The 18,765-nt window shown below is 53.3% G+C and overlaps 5 protein-coding genes across 5 annotated transcripts; 3 read left to right on the forward strand and 2 right to left on the reverse strand.

Annotated features, from left to right (window-relative positions):
• Nucleotides 1-168: 168 nt before the first annotated feature.
• On the reverse strand, nucleotides 169-4,890 carry BDW47DRAFT_123683 (GYF domain-containing protein; the record flags this gene model as incomplete). The annotated part of the gene is made up of 3 exons (XM_024816099.1): nucleotides 169-467; nucleotides 529-4,423; nucleotides 4,480-4,890. The coding sequence occupies 3 exons, from the start codon at nucleotides 4,888-4,890 to the stop codon at nucleotides 169-171; spliced, it is 4,605 nt and encodes a 1,534-aa protein (XP_024674180.1).
• A 1,679-nt stretch (nucleotides 4,891-6,569) lies between these two features.
• On the forward strand, nucleotides 6,570-7,232 carry BDW47DRAFT_115995 (uncharacterized protein; the record flags this gene model as incomplete). The annotated part of the gene is made up of 2 exons (XM_024814868.1): nucleotides 6,570-6,740; nucleotides 6,825-7,232. 2 exons carry the CDS (start codon nucleotides 6,570-6,572, stop codon nucleotides 7,230-7,232), a joined length of 579 nt encoding a protein of 192 aa, XP_024674181.1.
• A 465-nt stretch (nucleotides 7,233-7,697) lies between these two features.
• BDW47DRAFT_101516 (putative alcohol dehydrogenase) lies at nucleotides 7,698-9,105 on the forward strand. Its single transcript, XM_024811670.1, has 2 exons — nucleotides 7,698-8,592; nucleotides 8,669-9,105. The coding sequence occupies exons 1-2, from the start codon at nucleotides 7,792-7,794 to the stop codon at nucleotides 8,963-8,965; spliced, it is 1,098 nt and encodes a 365-aa protein (XP_024674182.1). The 5' UTR covers nucleotides 7,698-7,791; the 3' UTR covers nucleotides 8,966-9,105.
• Nucleotides 9,106-9,487: 382 nt separating this feature from the next.
• On the forward strand, nucleotides 9,488-10,290 carry BDW47DRAFT_115997 (uncharacterized protein; the record flags this gene model as incomplete). The annotated part of the gene is made up of 3 exons (XM_024814869.1): nucleotides 9,488-9,595; nucleotides 9,694-10,062; nucleotides 10,129-10,290. The coding sequence occupies 3 exons, from the start codon at nucleotides 9,488-9,490 to the stop codon at nucleotides 10,288-10,290; spliced, it is 639 nt and encodes a 212-aa protein (XP_024674183.1).
• Nucleotides 10,291-18,374: 8,084 nt separating this feature from the next.
• BDW47DRAFT_101524 (uncharacterized protein) lies at nucleotides 18,375-18,765 on the reverse strand. Its single transcript, XM_024811671.1, has one exon. It carries the CDS (start codon nucleotides 18,730-18,732, stop codon nucleotides 18,520-18,522), a length of 213 nt encoding a protein of 70 aa, XP_024674184.1. The 5' UTR covers nucleotides 18,733-18,765; the 3' UTR covers nucleotides 18,375-18,519.

The following is an 18,765-nucleotide window of genomic DNA, read 5'->3' on the forward strand; positions in this document are numbered from 1 at the left end:
TACGATAAGATAAGATAAGATACGAATGGTGTCCCACGTGATACGTCGATCATTGCTATACATCTGGATGCACCTTTCATGTTCAGCTAATCGTACACATGCGCTCATATGCCATCCCCCTCTTCTGCTAGAAATCCATGTACTACAACCCCCCCTTATTCTAGAAGCCTACCGCTTCCCCTTCTTTCGAGGAGCAACCACCTTGAAGTTCGCACTGGCACTGTCCTCCTCGCGGTGCGCAGTCGACGACCCCTTCTTAGCCACCTCGCTCCATCCACCTGCGTTCTTCTCCGCAAGTGCACTGGCCGCCACCGGGTCCACAATACCCTTGTCCGCCAGCTTGTGTCGGCGGATGAACTCCTCCGCGAATCGCCGGCCATCCAGCGTCTGCGAGTTGGCGTACACCGAGTCCGAGATGATCTCCGCTTCCGCGGGGAGCATCATCAGCTGCTGGACGAAGTCATCCACTGGGAAATGTTAGCTTGTCTCAAAGAATAGTGAAATAGATAGATTAATAAACAAACATACCGTTAATGTTACTGTTCAAGCCCTTGCCCAAAGACAGCTTGGCCCACTTGGTGAACTCCTCGACGGCGCGGTTGGGGTTGGCCGGCGGCGTGCTGACGGGGGTAACCCTGGGAGGGGCCACAACAGTCACCGGCTTGGGTTTCGCAGGCGAAGCCGCGGCGGCGACGGGGGGAGGACCGCTGGGAGCCGCGCGAGGTCCGGACGGCGCGGCAGGGGGAGCCTTGGCCTTCCCACCCGCACCGACGGTGGTCCACGCGCCCGTGCTGGGAGGCGTCGCGGCAGCGCCGATGTTGACCGGGGATGGGGCGGCCACCCGGCTGGCCAGGTCGGCGTATCGCTTGCCGGTCGATGAGGGCACATTGGGAGGACTGGCCGCGGCAGTCGGCGCGGCGGCGGCGGCGGTGGCTGCGGCTGCGGCTGCCAGACGTTGCTTGCGAGCCTCCTCCTCCTTCTGGATCTGCGCCAGCGTCTTCTTGGCTGCGCCGCTGGAGGTGGTGGGCGCCTTGGCGCTACCCCACACCGAGCCACTACCCGACGTCGGCGTCGCAGGCGATCCGCCGCTGGCCCAGTTCGCCGTCGAGGGGAGACCGGGAGCTTGCGCGGCGGCCTGGCTGAGACGTTCCTGCTCCGCGAGCAATTGCGCCCGACGCGCCGCAGCGGCCAGCTCTTCCTTCTGTGCGGCGCTGCGGGCCTCGGCCTCCTGGATCTCCTTCAGCGAGGGCCCCTTGGGCAGCTCATTGGCTTCCTTGGCCCAGGGCGCGATCGAGGTCGTGGGCGCCTCGACCGGGGTCTGGGTCTGGGATCGCGAGTTGGCGGCTAGGGACTCCGCCACGTTTTGCCGGTTGCGCTGGGCCGCCGGCGCGGGAAGCGGCGACGCGGACGGCGGGGGAGGGAACGGCTGGGGCATGGCACTGTCCTTGGTGGCCCAGGCCGACTCGCCAGACGGCTGGGCCTGGGTCGGCTGGTGCTGCTGTGGCGGCTGCTGCTGCTGCTCCTGTTGTTCCTGCTCCTGTGCTTCCTGCTGCTGTCGCTGGGCCGACGCGGCCTTCTGGACCTGCTGCGACAGGGTGAGAGCCGGCTCAGCACCCACGGGCCCCTGGTTCGCCTGCAGATGGGCCGACGCGTCAATATCGTCCGCCGTGAGGGCGTCCACTTCGTCTTCCGGTGAGAGCCCCGTGGCCGGATGGGTGGGCAGACCCTCCACCGTGCGGAGGCCAAAGTCGCCTTCCTGTGCGCGCAAGGCGTGGAACTGCCGCAGTCGCTCTTCGCGAGCCTGCTGGTCGAACAGGTTGTCCTCGTGCGTGCGGTCATACTGCTCCTGCTCCTGCTGCAGGCGAGCCCGATCCTGGAGCATGCTGGCGACCTGTTGGGATTGGAACAGACTGTCGGGCTGTCGCGATGCGAAGGACGCCGGGCTGCCAAAGGCAAACGGGTCGGGTCGGCTCACGTTCAGCCGGTCCAAGAGGGCTGGCAGTTGATCCTGGCCGCCACCCAACTCATTCCCGAGCATCCCAGGGCCGACCGGGGGTAAAGGGTTGTGCCGTGCCGCACCCGGGGCATCAAAAAAACCAGCGACCCCGTGCGGGGGCTGTTGCGGGGGCTGCTGCGGCGGCTGCGACTGGAGGGGTCCCTGGATGGGGGAGGGCTGGAAGCCGACAGGAGAGGCGATGCTGCCGAAGCTGGGCTGGCTGTGGAGGCTGTGCGCACTGGAGTGGTGCTGGAGCTGGTGGGGGTGGATGGCGTGGGGCACACCGGGGAACTGCATCTGCTTCATCATGGCCTGTTGCTGCGCCAGGTGTTCCTTCTGCCGCGCCATCAGATACTGTTCCTCTTGCTTCCGGCGCTCCAACGCGTTCTGTTGCTCCGCCGTCAACGTCGTCCCGAAGCTGGGGAAACTGCCCGGGAACGGGGGCTGGGCGGTGCCGGTGGTGGTCGGGGTGTTGCCCCACGAGGGGGCCTGGTTGGGATCGGGTCCGTGGGGAATTCCGATCTGAGGGACTAGGAACGGCTCGCGCGAGTTCCCGATGCGCCGCACCAGCTGCGCCAACGGCTCAAACTCGGGGTCCTCCAGCTTCTTGATCTGCAGATCCGGGCTGAAAAATCCGGCCTTGAACCAATCGTGCATTTCCAGGCCCGTCCAGGGACCCTGGATGTTGCCCTGCGGATCCCGGTAGATCCAGCGCATGCGGTCCGGCATCACCATGGTCCGCTGCTGCGCGGGGGGCACCGACCCGGCCTGGCCAGGGGTTTGACTGGTCGTGGGTACGTCCGGGAGCATGGAGGCCGGGCCCGAACCGACGGCGGACACCGGGGTCTGGGAGGTGGAGGTGGTGGTCGGCGGGTTGGCGGATCGGTCGGGCTGCGAGAAGTCGGTCGGCCGACCGAGATCGTCCAAACCGCCCAGGTCGGCCCTGGCGTGGTCGCCTTGCATCTGCTCCTGCATCGCAGACGGGAAGAGCGAGCCGAGCTTGCTGGAACGGCCGATGCTCCCGGTGCCAGAGATGCCCGCGTGGGGGCTGAACAGACCGCCGCCGCCCAGGGTGGCCAGGCCAGGGGACTGGAGGTCACCCATGGACCCGAAGATGGGGTCGCCAAACCCACCGGCAAAGGCGGACCGCTCTTTGGTGGGGGTGCCCACGGCCCCGCTGCTGGGCGGCCATCCCGACGGGTTTCCGAGGGAGAGCCCGCCGAGGCCACCCAGGCCCGAGAAGCCGGGGTTCCCCGCCGCACTCGAGGTCTGGCTGCGGTCAATGGACGGCAGGTCCACGCCCGAGCCCACGCGGCGCATGGGGCCGAAGGCGTGGGACGGGTCCCGGATGCCAGACAGACCGGGATGGCTGGCCTGGATGTCGGAGCCGTCCGTCTCCACCTCCTCCGCGTCGCCCCGGTCGCCCGAGGGGCTCTGGTAGGGGTTGGTGTTGGTCGGACTCGTCGGTTCGTGGCCGGGCAGGCTGGGCGTGGGGTTGCGCGAATTCTCCTGGCTCTGCATCAGCTCCCGGAAGCCCGGAATGCTAGAGGTCATGCCGAAGGCCGAAAAGCCCAGGGGGTCCCCTGCACTCTGGGGCGGGGCCCCGACGTCCTGGGAGCCCCCGAGCGCCGCGCTGCCGCTGCGAGGCTCCTCCTCGGGGAAGGGATTGGTCTCGCTTCGTCCGGCGCGCGTCTTGATGGCCTCGGCCCACGGCGACTGGGCGCGCTTGTCGCCGGCGTCCCCTTCAACCAGCCGGTCGAGACTGCTGAGCGACGGTTTCTCGCGGACCGCGGACGAGATGTCCTCGGCGCTCTCCTTCTGGAAGAGACCCTTCAGACGCGATTCCCCGCGAAGACTGCCAAATCCGGCCTTCTTCTCCGTCGTGGGCGATGGCGCGGCACCGGATCCGAGCGAGAACGCCCCGAACGCGCCCATGGGGGAGAAGTTGGCACTCTGGGAGGCCGACGGGCCCCACGGCGAGGTGGGACCGGCCGCCGCCGCCGCCACGTGCAACGGATTCGTCGAGCTGCGCTTGAGCGATCCGAACGGACTGGCGACGTCCGTGCCCCCGTCGCGGCCGCCCGAGTGTTCCTTTTCCTTCTCCTCCCACCGGGCCGTGGACGAGGTATCGCGGAAGTCGGTCTTCCGACGTAGGAGCGAAGGGGGTGGCGGGGCGGTGTTGGATTCGTCGCGGGTGAAGCGAGAGCCACCGGTGGTGGGGGACATGGGATTTGCACCCGAATCCCCCGTCTCCCGACGGCGAGGCCCTGGTCGTGCGGCATTCGGGGACGCGGTCGCCTGGTTGGTCTGGGACTGGGCGTAGGAGATGGAAGATTTCCGTCCTCCGGGGGCCACCGGCCCAGGGGTTTCCTTGGTCGCGTTGGTGGGGGGCGGCTTGAGGGGCGAGTTGACCGAGAGGGAAAACAACTGCATCACTTAGCACGAGTCGCGATGGGTGGGGGAGGAGCAAGGAGAAAGCCCACCTCTCTCTCTTCACCGGTCATGCCCATCAGTCCCAACGGCTCCATCTGCCCTCCATGATCCCAACACACCTCGGGTCCGTTGAGAGTTTCCTTGGGATCTTCTCGGCGGCCCCAGGCGCCGTTGACGGTGGGGGACTCGACGTGCGGGTTCCAGTCGGCGACGAAGTACTCTGAGACGTTCTTACTCAACCCACCCAGCTCTCGCTGGGCTTTGTACAGACTAAGCAGCTGGTCCTTGGAATAGCGGGTGTCGGGGGCGGCGCCGTTACGGTGAGCGCTGGGGGTCATGTGTGGGGGGGTGTAGACGCCCGCCGACGGCGTGGTGGCCGACGGCGGTTGGCTGGTATCCCGGGTGTGAGAAAGGTTCGTAGCAACGGACGGGCGACGGAAGGTTTGTGTGGCGCCATTCATACGAGCTCGAGACCTGACCGGCAAGAAGGAGGCAATCAGTAACCACGATGGGGTTTTTCACGATGATCCAAGAGGAAAGGAAGGACAGATATGACTAGAGATCTCTCGATCCATGCCAAAATCGACGGAGGGGTGGTTTCCCAGCGTACCATTCTCCACCGGCAGTTCCATCACCTCTCCTAGCGGAGGGGTCCTGAACATTGCCAGCGGCGGCCGAAGCAAAACTTGAGGGAAGTGGTGTGGGCATTATGGTGGTCGAGAGATGAAGGTATGATGAAATCCGGAGGGACCAGCAAAGGAGCTAAATTCGACGTAACGTCAGATCACGGGTTAGTTTGATTTGGATTGAGGTTCGGAGATGATGACAGAAGCGATGAATGAAACCAACGAGCTAAATTCAATAGACAGAAGCAGTTCGACAGGGTTCTGGGTAGTATAGATGAGGGGGGGGAGAAGAGGTGAAGGATGTTGTGGATTGAAGGTTGTGTGTGAAGGACGGAAGCACCCACCTATTCTCCGTTTTGGAATTGATCGGGGGGGATGATAAAAGCTTGTAAGGAGAGGAAAGGAATGGGACGAAGAGTATCGAAGTGGATGAAGGTCAGGGGAGGATATTTCAGAGAAGGTAGAGCCGAGAACGCTAGAGGATCCAGAGTCGAGAGATCAAGCAGAAGATCAGATCGAGAAGAAAGAGAGAGAGAGAGAGAGAAGGAGAAGAACAAAGTCTGGAAAAATGAAATCGGCTTGCGGCGAATTTGGGGGGCGGTGGCAGTACGCCCGATGGCCGGTGGGTTTTACTTCCACGTTCATTGATTCCTTACCTGCGACCTTGCCTCGGTAAGTTACAATACACAGGGATAACCCGTTGTTTGCATGCGACTGGCATTGCCAGCCCCCAATTCGTGTGTCAGATTACCACTTGAATACAATGGACTTACCCCGGCCACACAAAACCCACAACATCTGCAGCTCTTCAAGGGAGGATCTCGCAGTAGTGCAGCAGTTCGATTTCCTCAAACAGGGTCTTTTTTCACGGTGGATGTATCCAGCTGTTCCTATCCTACTACCGACACTACAGATAGAGTTCTTTCCAAAGAAATCTTGCAGAGTCTTCCCCAGATGGTGCGTGGCTATAAGCTACTTTCCTCCAGTGTTGTTTTCCACAGATCGATTTGGCCGCAAACGCTTCATTTGTTTTCAACATACACCAGTGGTATTCATCACATCAAGCGAAAGAAAGAGATATAGATGTATCTTTTCTTGATTTGTGGGCTTCATTATTTTGATATTGGAGCTATCTTTTTCCCCTTGTTTTTTTGTACCTAATTCATTCCTGGATACTCCGTACGGTTGGTTTGCCATACATATACATGCATGCATGCCAACCCCAGCCCCCACAACCACCCCATACCTCAGGCATCCATCATACAAGCCGCGTTTGATGCTCAGTGGTTTGATACTGGTTTGACCATGGGGCTCAATCACCATCGATGAATCCATCAGAAGCTTCAATGATGGTTGATTGTTCACCGTCATCTATATATTCCCCGTAAAACCCATCATGGCTCCATATTCCCCATCCTACTTACATACTACAGCTTCCATCTCACTCCACCGTCCTCCATTGTGACCGATTAAAAAAAGAACAAGAAAGAAAGAAAAATATTTCATACTTCAACATGGGCCTCTTCTGCAAACCTCCCCGTAGAAGAATCACCCCCCTTCTCTACAGCTGGTCCCGCCAACGCAGGTCCCCCGGGCCAGACAGGAGGGACCTCAACGTCGATGCCGCCGCCGCCGCCGCTCGCGTCTCCTACCGGCGTTCCTCGAGCCTTTCTCCCCCAGCCGGCGTGAGAGTCAGCGCGACGGCACGCGCGGAGCGACGTGGTGTGAGGGGGGGGCCTTTTCGTTACCGCGTTGAAGGTCTAGCGGAGACCTTTGACGGTGCTGGCTCTGTTTCTAGCTTTAGATCGCACACGCGCCCTCCCCGACGACGTCGCGAACAAAAACTCTACGCTACGTCGGGGGTGGACGATTGCTGTAATGGGTGCGATGAGTGTTCTTTGCCGGAACGGGGGGGGGACCAGGAGGCCGAGCTTGCTTGCTGCGATGGCTGTTGCTCCCCCTCTTTTTCCTCGTCTGCCCCCTGCTGCTGCTGCTGCTATTCGGGACGTCGCATCGACTGTTGCCCTGACTGTGAGCAGACTCCTAGCTATGGTAATGGTCGTCTTGGGAGTCGACTAGATCGATTTTGTGGTGCTGGGGTGGGCTGTTCCGTAGACGCTTGTGCCTACGAGACTGGACTGGACGGTGCGGGTGGGTGTGATTGTCCGGCACGTTGATGTTAAGGTATTACATCTGTGCTAGTAATGTATTAGAAGAGGTCGGCGTTTGATTATTTTAGTCGTTTGAATATGTGCTTGTGGGTAGTGTTTTGTAATATGAGACATGGTATGGAGAATCAATTGTAGCTTCAGACAGGAACAGCCAGTTGCGTCATAATGATCGACCCCTGATAGTTCGCCCGTTTGGACCGAGGTTGGCTGCGTCAAGTGCTGTTTGCACCTCACATTGAAATGAATCCACGGTTGGGTTGTCAATGTTTTGACAAAGCTGTATATATCATATTGCAGAAAAAAAGAATACAACAATAAATGGGTGAAGGAGGGATGTCATAGAGGAAAGATGCTCAAGTCTTGTGATGATTACATTATGAAGCCGTCCATCCTCGGTTATCGATAAAGCTCGAGTTCTCCCCGCAAGAGAACAAAACACCTTCAACCTTCAAGTTCATCCATTGTCTTATTACTCACTCTACAACAATCAACAAGACACTCCCTCACAATACAAGAACACTATAGAGGAAAAGGAAAAAGGAAAAAGGAAGAAGATACAACCAAAATGTCCAAAGCAATCTTCCTCCAAAAAACAGACGGCAAACCCGGCCAAGTCTACTACCCGCTCTCCCTACAAACCCTCCCCCAGCCCACCCCCAAAGGCAACGAACTGCTCATCCGCATGACCGCGGCCGCCCTCAACCACCGCGACGTCTTCCTCCGCCAACACCTCTACCCAGGAATCACCTTCGATGTACCCATGGGCGCCGACGGCGTCGGCACCGTCGTCGGCGCCGGGCCGGACGTCTCCAATCCCCAGCGCTGGCATGGCAAGCGCGTGATCATCAACCCAGGCGTCGGATGGCGCGACTCGCCCGATGGGCCTGAGGACCCCCGCGGCTATCGCATCCTGGGCGGCACCAAGCTCTACAACAAGGGGACCCTCCAGGATTACCTCGTTGTCGAGGAGACGGAGGTCGAGGAGGCCCCTGAGCATCTGTCAGATGCTGAGGCCGCTGCTTTCCCCTTGACGGGATTGACTGGGTGGAGGGCGCTGGTCGTGAAGGCTGGTGAGCGCAACTCGGGTAAGGGCGCTGCTGTCCTTCTTACGGGTATTGGCGGCGGTGTGGCGCTTATGGTGCTGCGCTTTGCGGTCGCGCGAGGGGCTGATGTCTATGTGACAAGCTCGAGTGAAGAGAAGATTCGTAAGGCGGTTGAGCTGGGGGCTCGCGGTGGCGTCAGTTATAAGGAGAAGGGCTGGGAGAAGAAGCTGTTGGGAATGTTGCCGCAGGGAAAGAAGAACTTTGATGCGGTGATTGATGGTGCAGGTGGGGATGCCGTGGAGAAGTCGGCCAAGTTATTGAAGGTGAGCCTATTCCCCTTCGTTATATTCTCTTTGGAAGAGGGAGAAGATAAAAGAAAGTAATACTGATGATGACCAGGCCGGCGGCGTCCTCTCCGTCTACGGCATGACCGTCTCCCCCAAAATGCCCTTCCTGATGCAGGCCGTCCTGAAGAACATCGACGTGCGCGGCTCGACCATGGGCTCGCGCAAGGAGTTCAAGGAGATGGTCGAGTTCGTGCGCGCCCACAAGATCCATCCTGTCGTCGATCGCGTGGTACGGTCTGATCTTAGCGACATTGCGGGCCTTGATGGCCTTTTCCAGGATATGAAGGACGGTAAGCAGTTTGGGAAGTTGGTGATGGAGTTTGGCAAGTCGTCGGCTAGTAAGCTGTGATTTCAGTACATAATTTACAGTTTTACATGTGTGAAGATAGACTTTTTTTGGTTTGGACAATGCTGTGAGGAATGATAATGCTGGTCATATAAAACGTTTAGTGTCTAGCTGGCCTATGGATTTACTGGTCTGAATCTTGAACGAGGTGGTTGATGGGAAACTTATCAGTACATCCCTTTCCTGATGACATGCAAAGTAATTTTCCTAGACAAGAGCTACCAGCACCACAACACTCGCGACTATAAACCGAACAACTCCATTCCCAATCAGATGAATTTACCAACCCCGAGGGAAAGTACCCTAACAACCTAAACCAAAAGAAAGAAAGAGCAAAAATCTCTCTGCCTCCCCCGAGTAGCCCCTTCCAATCAACACCGCAACCCAACTACAGACATCATCCATCCTCTCAGGCCTTCCAGCCTCAGCATGCCAGTGTCTCCTAGCGTACAGCATTACCCTGCAGTCGCATAGCATTCCATTCATCGACAGTAGAACTTATCTTATTCTCTTCCCCAGCCAGCCATGGCCGATATCGTGCAGATGTATGGGCCAGGAATGTCTTTTTACCGCGCTGGGGAAACCCCATCGCAAGATAAAACAGCAGCAAAGCCATCGGAGTCCGTCTTAAGGGTACGTCACTTCATTTGAAGAATCAACAAGCATAACCACTCAACCAAACCCAATCATATGAAATATAAACCCAATAATACTAATACTAACCATCGCAGACCTACAACGCGAGCCTCGACGCCCTCCACACCAGCAACCAAAACCTAGAGCACAAGATGCTCAAGATCCGCACGGGGACGCTCCGCCTCAGCCTCGACCTGATCCAGCTCGAACAGCGCATGCATTCCCTCCCCAGCGACATGCTCATCACCTGGCAAGCGAACGTCCTCACCCGCCTCATCGAGGTCATCTACGAGCGGAAGCGGTGGAAACTTCCCGGGGCCATCACCGTCGGAGACCGCGAGCATTTGGCCCGGGAGGACCTCAACCGGGTGTATAGCGTTGCGGCGAGGAAGGTGCGCAAGGAGGTGCTGAAGCTGTTTGGGCTGTCGGTGGAGTATCTTCAGGCGCTGCAGAAGTATGATGAGGTGTGTTTTGATGATTGTGGATGGGTGGTGTTGAAGGACGGAAAATCCAAGCTGACGGGGGTACAGGTGGTGCAGTTTCGCAGCGAGAGCCCGTTTCGAACAGAGTGTGCGTTTGCGGTGTGGATGGTGTCTGAGAAGGAGAATCATAGTAATTTGTGTCGGTTTTGGGGGAGGCTGTATCCGCTTTGTTATGGGCGGACGGTGGAGGAGAGTTCGGTTGTCTTTTGATGACTGTTGGTTTTTTATTGATTCTGCCTGGCGTCTATGGTTTAGAAATGGGGATCAGCTTGCTCAGTGCGGTTTCTTTAGAGATATGAGATAGGCTCATCCACGCTGCATATCATGTCTATTGTTAGTGTTTGTATCATGGGATTCTGATCATCATAATGAAATGGTACCACTGACCATCAATCAAATCTGATCACAGGATCAGTATAGCAGTAAGTAAACCAATATTGACTTGTTTGAGACCCCGAATCAAGTGATAGCAAGCAACAACATTCCACCAAGCCACTCTATCACTCCATTGAAGCAGTCCCTACAACAGCTCCATTGCATAGTAGAACAATCACTGCAGCCTAAGCCACATTACAAAAACACCACACAATGCTCAACTAAGTAGACTTTAAACTGTTATACAAGTAGTCTCCCGCTACCAATCTCCTTCCTTTTTTCTCCTTACTACGGTACATAGATCTACTTACAAAGTCCAAAAGTGGCATGATAGATCAGACACTGCACCTATATACCAGAGCACCTATATACCAGAGCTGCACTTGAGGTTAGGCTTGATATGAATTGTACCTCGACATGATATCGTCGTGTTCGAGTGGCAATAACCATATATCTTATATGCCATGATCGTCGACAACAAATACCAAACCAAATTCTATCTTCTATCGAACGAGTTATACAGCAAAAACTATAAACCTCTACATGTTCCACTATCTATTTGGCCAGCTATCTTGGTAAGCTCCATATATGACTAGGTACGATAGGAGAGACTCTGCTAACCACAGTTATTGCAGATGGCAACCACTGAAGCGAAATATCGGATCGGTGTCTCAATCAGGCTAAACGTGGCTGATATCTCAACATCATACGATGCGCCCAGCGGCGTGTTCTCAGCAGTGTCTACTTTGTCAACTACCAACAGGGCCAGTGTCTCACTGTCATGGTTCTCCCCACCCGCAGATATGGTTTGGAATCAAGCCGGACAGAGTCTTGAAGTCGAACAGATGAGCCGGGGCACCTACCTTTGGTCTTTGCCAGCATGCCATCTACCAATGTCCTCTGGCTGTTATAGACCATGCACCGAGATAGGGATTGACCACAAAATGGCCACGAGTGTGCATGGCATTCTTACCGATATAGCCTTCATCGGGTCGGTATCAGACTTATGGACGGCAGTCGTTACTCTAGTCAGTCCCGAAAAGCGTTCTATAATGCCGGCCGTAAGGTGAGACGAGAGTTTGCCTAACATTTCACAGAGGCGGGCAAACTCAGAGCCCAACTTTACATCTTTGCGTTTAGAAAAGCCAAGTCCGGCGATTTTCTTATTGATAAATATCTACCCAGAAAAGTAGTGCTCAAACTGGATGCTACTACCGACCACTTTGAAAACCCGGACTGGTACATTGGACACTACCGACAATTCTTGCACAGCGAGTCTTCTGTTTCTTTCTCGATAGAACACTGAAGCGAATGTGGAACTTAACCTGGAAAATTCGGCTATATTTAGCGTTGATGGATACACTACAGATATTCCCAGCTTTACCAACCTTGTCGAACACAAACAGGTTAGAAGGAAAACCGGTTGGACTCACCTCAAACCGGACCATGCCAAAGCTATAGAAGAGCAATTTCCTACCTAGAGCTGGTGGTGTTGTCTACTCAGGGCGATGATCAAGGACGGAGCAAATTTCCTCTGGGACTAGGTACCAACTTTCAAGTCCTTCGACAGGCACGAAACTACAAGGCAGCTGCGGCGTGCAAAGGTGGGATGAGTTTTTTATCAATTGTTTACCGAAGTCCGCAGTGACGTCCTGAAGCTGGGGAGAATTCTTCCCAGTGATATTCTCTCCGCCTCTCGTGAACGCAAGGCAAAACGGTACAATGATACGCTCAAGACGTAAGTCATCTTCTTAAATTTAAAATATCCCGTCGATTGACCAAGTCTCTAGTGACGTCTTCACCTTGGGGGCCCCACAGTGGCAATCTTCAACTTGTTGAATGGGCAGTGTTCATACTAGCTGCAAACCGGAACACCATTCGAGAAGACACCAGAGGGTATTTGTGGCTATTCCGGCCAACTTAAACAGTCAAGTTGGAGCACTCATCTACATCTGAAATATGCCACAGTGAGTGAAATTAAACGCATTGGGAAAATGTTCCGCACTGGTAAACAGTCACCGGAGATAATCCTTCAAACTGCAAAGGATCTCTCTGGAGCCATGCTCGGTCTCGCTTTTCTTAGACGAAGCGCGGGCACATTGTGGAACAAGCAGCCAATCTTACGTCTTCCCCCTCACAGTATCGTCAATAAAACCTGCATATTATCTCCTCAGTACATGCAGCTGATGCAGCCTATGATGAGCACGGTATTAAACCTGATCAGTCCGGAATCCAAGACTGGGCGGCATGCCCAACTTGGACAGCTGACCCACACACTGAATCGCCTCGAGTGTTCACGCTGGTTGAAGAAGTGGTCGCCATGCTGGTCGCTGGGAAACTACATGTTAACGTGGTTTTCTTCCAGCACATACAGAGCGTCATTGGAAATATCTAGATGTGACCGGTGATGGTGGAGCTCTGCTGGTGCTGGAATGATTTCATCACGATGTAATATCTACTTCATCCTGTTTATTAAGCGTGGAGGTTGGTTTTGGTTTGCGAAGACCCTGAGAGTCTCCATGGTCAACATGGCCGATGGAAAAGCAGCTTCGACAACTGTGACACATGGCTTTGCTAGATATCTCCAACGATCTGGCATGACGATGATGTTTTCCGAGCGGATCCTGAGAACTAAGAGCGCTCTTCTACACTTCCACTGTCCACCACCTCAACCTGACACTTGCGCAATTACAGTCGCACGAACTTCAGACAAAAATTCTGCTATTTTGGAAAAATGCCGGCTGGCAACGAAAAAGAAGAGGGTAAGTCTCTTCCCTTTTCTTCATGCCTACTGCTAAGGACTCCGAGTTACATATCCAGATCGGTGTTATCTCCCATACATTGACGATCGCCAGTTGGGAATTGATTCAAGCAGTGAAGGACTTTTTGTGAAATTTTATATCTAACTAATGCATTTACTAGTGCAGCGAAATTTAGCTAGAATTGCTAGTGTTTGAATATGATTCCGATGGCATAAACATACATCACTATGTGCACATAACCGATCGCTTTACTACTGACATCTACTGGGGTAAAATTGGAGGTCGTCCCTGTTATAGAGACATGCTTCTATATATATATTTCGAAGATAATGCTCATACCTCAAAAAAAATTCTGATTTTTCTTCCCGACACCTGGTTAATAGTACTATCGCTGAAGCATCATTACCCCAAAACGGAAACGACAGAAAGGAGATATAATAAAACAATTCATTATATATGTTCATTGCTCCAACACCTTATATTTATAAAATCATATGATCTAGATGCGAGAATAAAAGAATAATCAGCTGGGATCCCCGATGAACCATCCACATAAAATGGTGTGGGTAGCCCACGAAGCTACTATATATATCACCAAAGATCGAGTCCTAGAAACATTTACCAAGTCATGAAGCAAACACAGGATATATCTATTACAGAGTACGATGCAATCCCACAACAGCTACTTCTAATCTCCACTAAATACCATAAATCATGTACCATATGTGTCCGAGCAAACAGACAGATAGACAGACAGCCCGCGTCTGACGTCACGTTTGTTAAAATCTCATTCTGCCCATCCACGTTGTACTTGTCTATTTGACTTTCTTGTCTCCCGTTTCCTTTTAGTTTAGTAAGGCTATTGCCGTAAACTTATGTATATCACCGTTGTTACTGTTGTTGATCACTTGCAGGGAAGAAGCAATTCGCTTGCTCGCCGACTAATGGCGCCATAATATCGCAGTGTTGCGACCTTGAAGAACGGGTTAGGACAGGGTTTTCATCTTTGATGGGTTTTATTTTGCTAAGTCCATGATAGCATATATCCCTCAAAGATACTAGAAGAGAGAAGTCATCCCATACTAACCAACCAAGAGCCCAAGAAATGATCGACGAGCGTCACGCAGCAAAAAAGCCCAGATCGACCCGATGCACAGCATCGTTGCATACCACATAGCAAAATCAACCAACTTGATTAGCCCCCTGTTGATGATAGATGATACAACGCCGTTGATCCGTTCGTATCTGCAGCGCAGCGCAGCAGCAGCACAAGCAAAGCTGAGCGATCGGCGCGGTGACGCGGAGCCGGTTCGACTATACTATACCCAGATAGTGACTAGCGACGACGATCGAGCAGTACCCTTCCCAGTACCCCCGTCACATTAAATGGATTTCGGGAATGAAACGAAATATCATTGGAGAAGGAAGCGGAAGGGGGAAGGGGGCGGAGGAGATTGCCGTGTGCTGCGTCCTTGGTCGATTAGGTAGGTAGCTTGAGATGGTGAGACAGTTGCGGTTTTCGATACATTGCTTGAATGCGGCGGCGTGGCCCCAGGGTTGGGTTTAGTTTAGCGCGGGCTGTCGTGGATTGATTTTCTGGGGGCGATCAATAGCGGAGTCGGTCGTTGGATTTTATGGTACAATTGTAAGTAGACACGGGTTACTCTAACGGTCTTCATTTCCGAATATGACGGTTGGAGACATGGATCTATAGTACCTCGATGGGATCAAACGTACAACACCTAGTGGTATCCCAGCATGTGAATCGACCAGAGAAAGTACCGAACCAACAAAACAAAAAATAAACAACCAGGATGCGTCCAGGATGAACGAAACAGCGACATGTCTCCATCGGCGATAGTAAACTGATCGACAACCGCCCAATCTCCCAATCCCATCCCCCTCCCCCAGCCCCCCCCCCAAAACGTGCCGATCAGAACGGGGCAAGAAGTGGGGAGTTGTAGGACCTTGTTAATAAGTATTCTGGAAGCATATCGCCTTCGCACCAATAGACTCATAGTCCGGACAGCACATGTTAGTACCTCTGTACCTTTCAGAAGTACTATAGTTGGAGACAACCGCCAGTTATTATCGTGGGGGAGGGATCAAATCCTTCCTGCGAGCCGTATGTTTTTCGTGCATAGACTGCCTATCTATCCTCCTGCCCTGCTTTCTCTGTGCATGCGCATACAGTGGGGTGCAATGCGATGCGATGCGCTGTAACAAAAGGCAGGCAGGCAGACAATGCACAAGTCACACAATCTGCTCCGGAGTAATCTCACATGGTCACGTTCAAGATTAAAGATTGCGCACTGTGGGTGGAGGGCGTTGAGACCCTGCGAGGGTTGTTTAATTAAATTTCATTCTTCACTCATTTATTAATCAACAGATTAAATTTTTTTTGATTGATTTGATTTCTTGCATGTCTTTATCTGAAAGCTATATTTTATTGAGATTTCTATCGAATCCCTTGTGTGGATGCGATATGCAAGGGGGATTTTTCTTAATCTCAACCGATAAGTTGCCTCGAGCGTTAAGCTAGATAGGCAGCAAGGTTTATCTCATTCGGGGCTCGACACACAGTCCTAACTCTAATCAACAAGAATACTCCTAATGGCAAGATCAGTAACCAAAATAAAGACAAACGAGAGACCTCGGTCCATCCATCCACAGGCGAAACGCAGGCAGATGCACAAAAGTAGGTACCCGAGTCTATGTACAGTATGTACTCCGTCTGCCCTCCGCACGTCCCGGAAAATTGACCTCGTCGTCTCGGATTCCCCTGCCGGATAATCAACTCCTGGCTGCCTGTCTACCTAACCCAGACTAACCTTCGGAACGAGCGACTCCGGTGTATAGCCCATGCCCGGTTTCATTTCTGCTCGCCGCTGAAAAACGTGGGTGCCAGCTGCCCGTCCCTACCTGGTACATAATTACCTACCTACATCGTTGACCACTGCCTCGCCAACCCCACCCACTTACCCACACGTGGATAACCATCATACCATCTACCATCAATCAATATCGGATCACGAATTAAGTAATAGATCAATGCATAAGGAATATATCCACCGCGGAATTTGTCCGAACGGCTCGTCACGGAGCAAACTCCAAAATCATGGTAACTGACCGATTCAGCTGGACATCTCCGTGACCTAAACCGAATCGAGTAGCCGATACCTTCGGGAATGATCAGACTCATGGGATCCATAATTCCACAGTTCCATCGACAATCCACTTGGCTAACTAGAGCTCCTAGTGCTGGACCGGGGGTTAGAGGTTAATGGTCTGAACTAGACTGGAATGGGATTAATGGGGGTTTTTTTTACCCTGGCGTCGGGCGAGGGAAGGAAAATCAAGGTCTGTCTGGTCTTGACGACGGTGGCGAGGGCGAATTGGTTTGTTAGGGCCCACGGGGTCACGGGTGTCGGGTAGATTTCCTTCCCGAGCATTCGCCGATCCGATGCTATTCTATAGTACAATCTTTCTTGGACACTAGTTGGATGGTTAACTAATAGTAATTCTTATCGAAACGAGGAGTAAAAGGAGAAAAAAAAGGGGAAAAGAAAGAAGTGAATATCCATAATTGATTATTGAATGTTATTGAAGGACTCCAAACCTAACCCCTGCCCAGTTGAGATCAAAACGTGGTACAACCAGGTACAGTTTAGGAGGTCAATTCGGTCCAGGATAAACGGCCGAACGGCCAACTTCCATAACCAAGCTCAAATCCATCGGGCGGTGCCAGCCGAATTGGACAGACTAAGCCAAGCAGTCTGTCAACTCCGCCACGCTTGGTATACACTACGTACTTACTACGTTACTCTTACTATGAAGAGACTAGAAAAAACTTGCTGATCGTGTAGGGTCGGTAATGCAACCGATCGTTAACTCGTCTGCAGACCACAGAGAAGGGCTAGTATCTACGGAGTACTCCGGACTATGGAAACTACCTAATATAGTGTACCTCGGCCTTCCGATCTTGAACCTACTTCTTGACTCGGTGTAAAGAAGTAAAAAGAAGACGAGAGAAAATGTCAATAAAAATTAACTCTACCCAAACTACTCCGTGCTCCGTATAAACTCGGAAATACTACAATAATTCATTGTTGGAGCATGGAAGCTGAAGAGTGGGGTATCGCTATTCCTTCACCCTCCCTTGACTCGGGCATAGGTTGATCATTGGTCCCTGCCGATGCGTATCCTCCATGATGGATTGGCCTCCACTGGAACCCACTGGAGTCCATCCCGCAAAGAAGACCAGATTACCTAACTGCTGTGAGGGAGGTTGATCTGATCCTATCCTATCCTGTCGCTCCCGCAAGGATCAGCGCCCTGCTTTACCTTTTTCTTCGGTGTTGGATCCTTGCTATGTTTTCTTTTTATTATGTATTTTTTCCTATCATCTCTCAACTGGTCATCATGACCACATAGCAATAGCATGAGCAATATTAAGGGAAAGATGTGGCAATTGTTCACTTCCGAAGAGAATGACTTCATCAGTACGTCTAGCCCTACTATTATCACTCTTGTATATACCCTGTGCCACCGCATCATAGTCCCAGTCCTACCAGACCCATCCCTGTCCTCCCAACTCGTGGGTTGCATAATTTAAAAATAAATAATCCGAGCAACACACATACAAACTGCGGACGAAGCTACCACTCCATAACTACTAGCTCGTGTTGGAAAAAAAAAAAAAAGGTGTGGTGACAGTGCAGAGTGACCCTAAGTCTACTACCACCTGACGGGAACCCCCAGGTTACTGTAGGCCCGGCAATGCATCTCATTGTATTGCGACGAATCACAAGACGCTCCCACCCCCCTCTATTCTCTAGATGGATTCAACGAATCCAAAATGGTTTTCGACGATGGGATTCCGAAGATAGGTGCAGTGCCAGTGAGGGGTTTCTCTCCACCCCTGTACCTGGTTCTGGCCAATGAGAACTGGAAGGTCTTGCATATGGATAGCCAATGCTGGACCCGGCTATGTTTAGCAATGTTAGATCGCCCGCTATGTAGGTCTAGGAAGTAGGTACTAACTAGGTGGGTAGGAGCCTAGGAGGGACAATTGGTGCGGCACGAGTGATGTGCCCATGTTCGAACTTCAGAGTATAATTTGATTCCTCTAGATTATCCCCGTTACCACGGACAAGGCCACGAGCAGCTAGCAGTTGTTTAACTGCCGAATATCAACCTACCACTACACACACCCTTACCTCCGCTAGCCTAGGTAGGTCCCAATGCGAGGGGGCCATCTCAGCCGAGGTAGCTGATTGGACCCATCCTGGAGTGAACAAGGCTAGTAGGTGAGAAGTCCACCGGTAAGAAGGCCGAGCATCCATATTCCCTGTGATACGGAGGTCACCTGTTGGTTGGATTCGACCGTGGGTTCTTCCCGAGGCCCAGCACAGCGCACTGCAGCGCGGAGTGCATCTGGTCTATTCTGTGGCCGGTTGGAACGGGCGGGACGCCGATGCTCGTGTTGGGATCGTATTTGGGCGGCGTCCAGCATAAAGAAGGGATTAAACTTTCTTGCTAAGTCGGC

Source organism: Aspergillus candidus (genome assembly GCF_002847045.1).
Source record: "Aspergillus candidus strain CBS 102.13 unplaced genomic scaffold BDW47scaffold_9, whole genome shotgun sequence".
Taxonomy (NCBI): domain Eukaryota; kingdom Fungi; phylum Ascomycota; class Eurotiomycetes; order Eurotiales; family Aspergillaceae; genus Aspergillus; species Aspergillus candidus.

What these genes read in the sequence shown, in the direction of transcription:
- BDW47DRAFT_101516 (XM_024811670.1), top strand. Translation starts at nt 7,792, where the DNA reads ATGTCCAAAGCAATCTTCCTCCAAAAAACAGACGGCAAACCCGGCCAA. An exon ending in AGTCGGCCAAGTTATTGAAG is followed by an intron (nt 8,593 to 8,668) that starts GTGAGCCTATTC and finishes GATGATGACCAG; the next exon opens with GCCGGCGGCGTCCTCTCCGT.
- BDW47DRAFT_101524 (XM_024811671.1), bottom strand. Translation starts at nt 18,732, where the DNA reads ATGCTGGACGCCGCCCAAATACGATCCCAACACGAGCATCGGCGTCCC.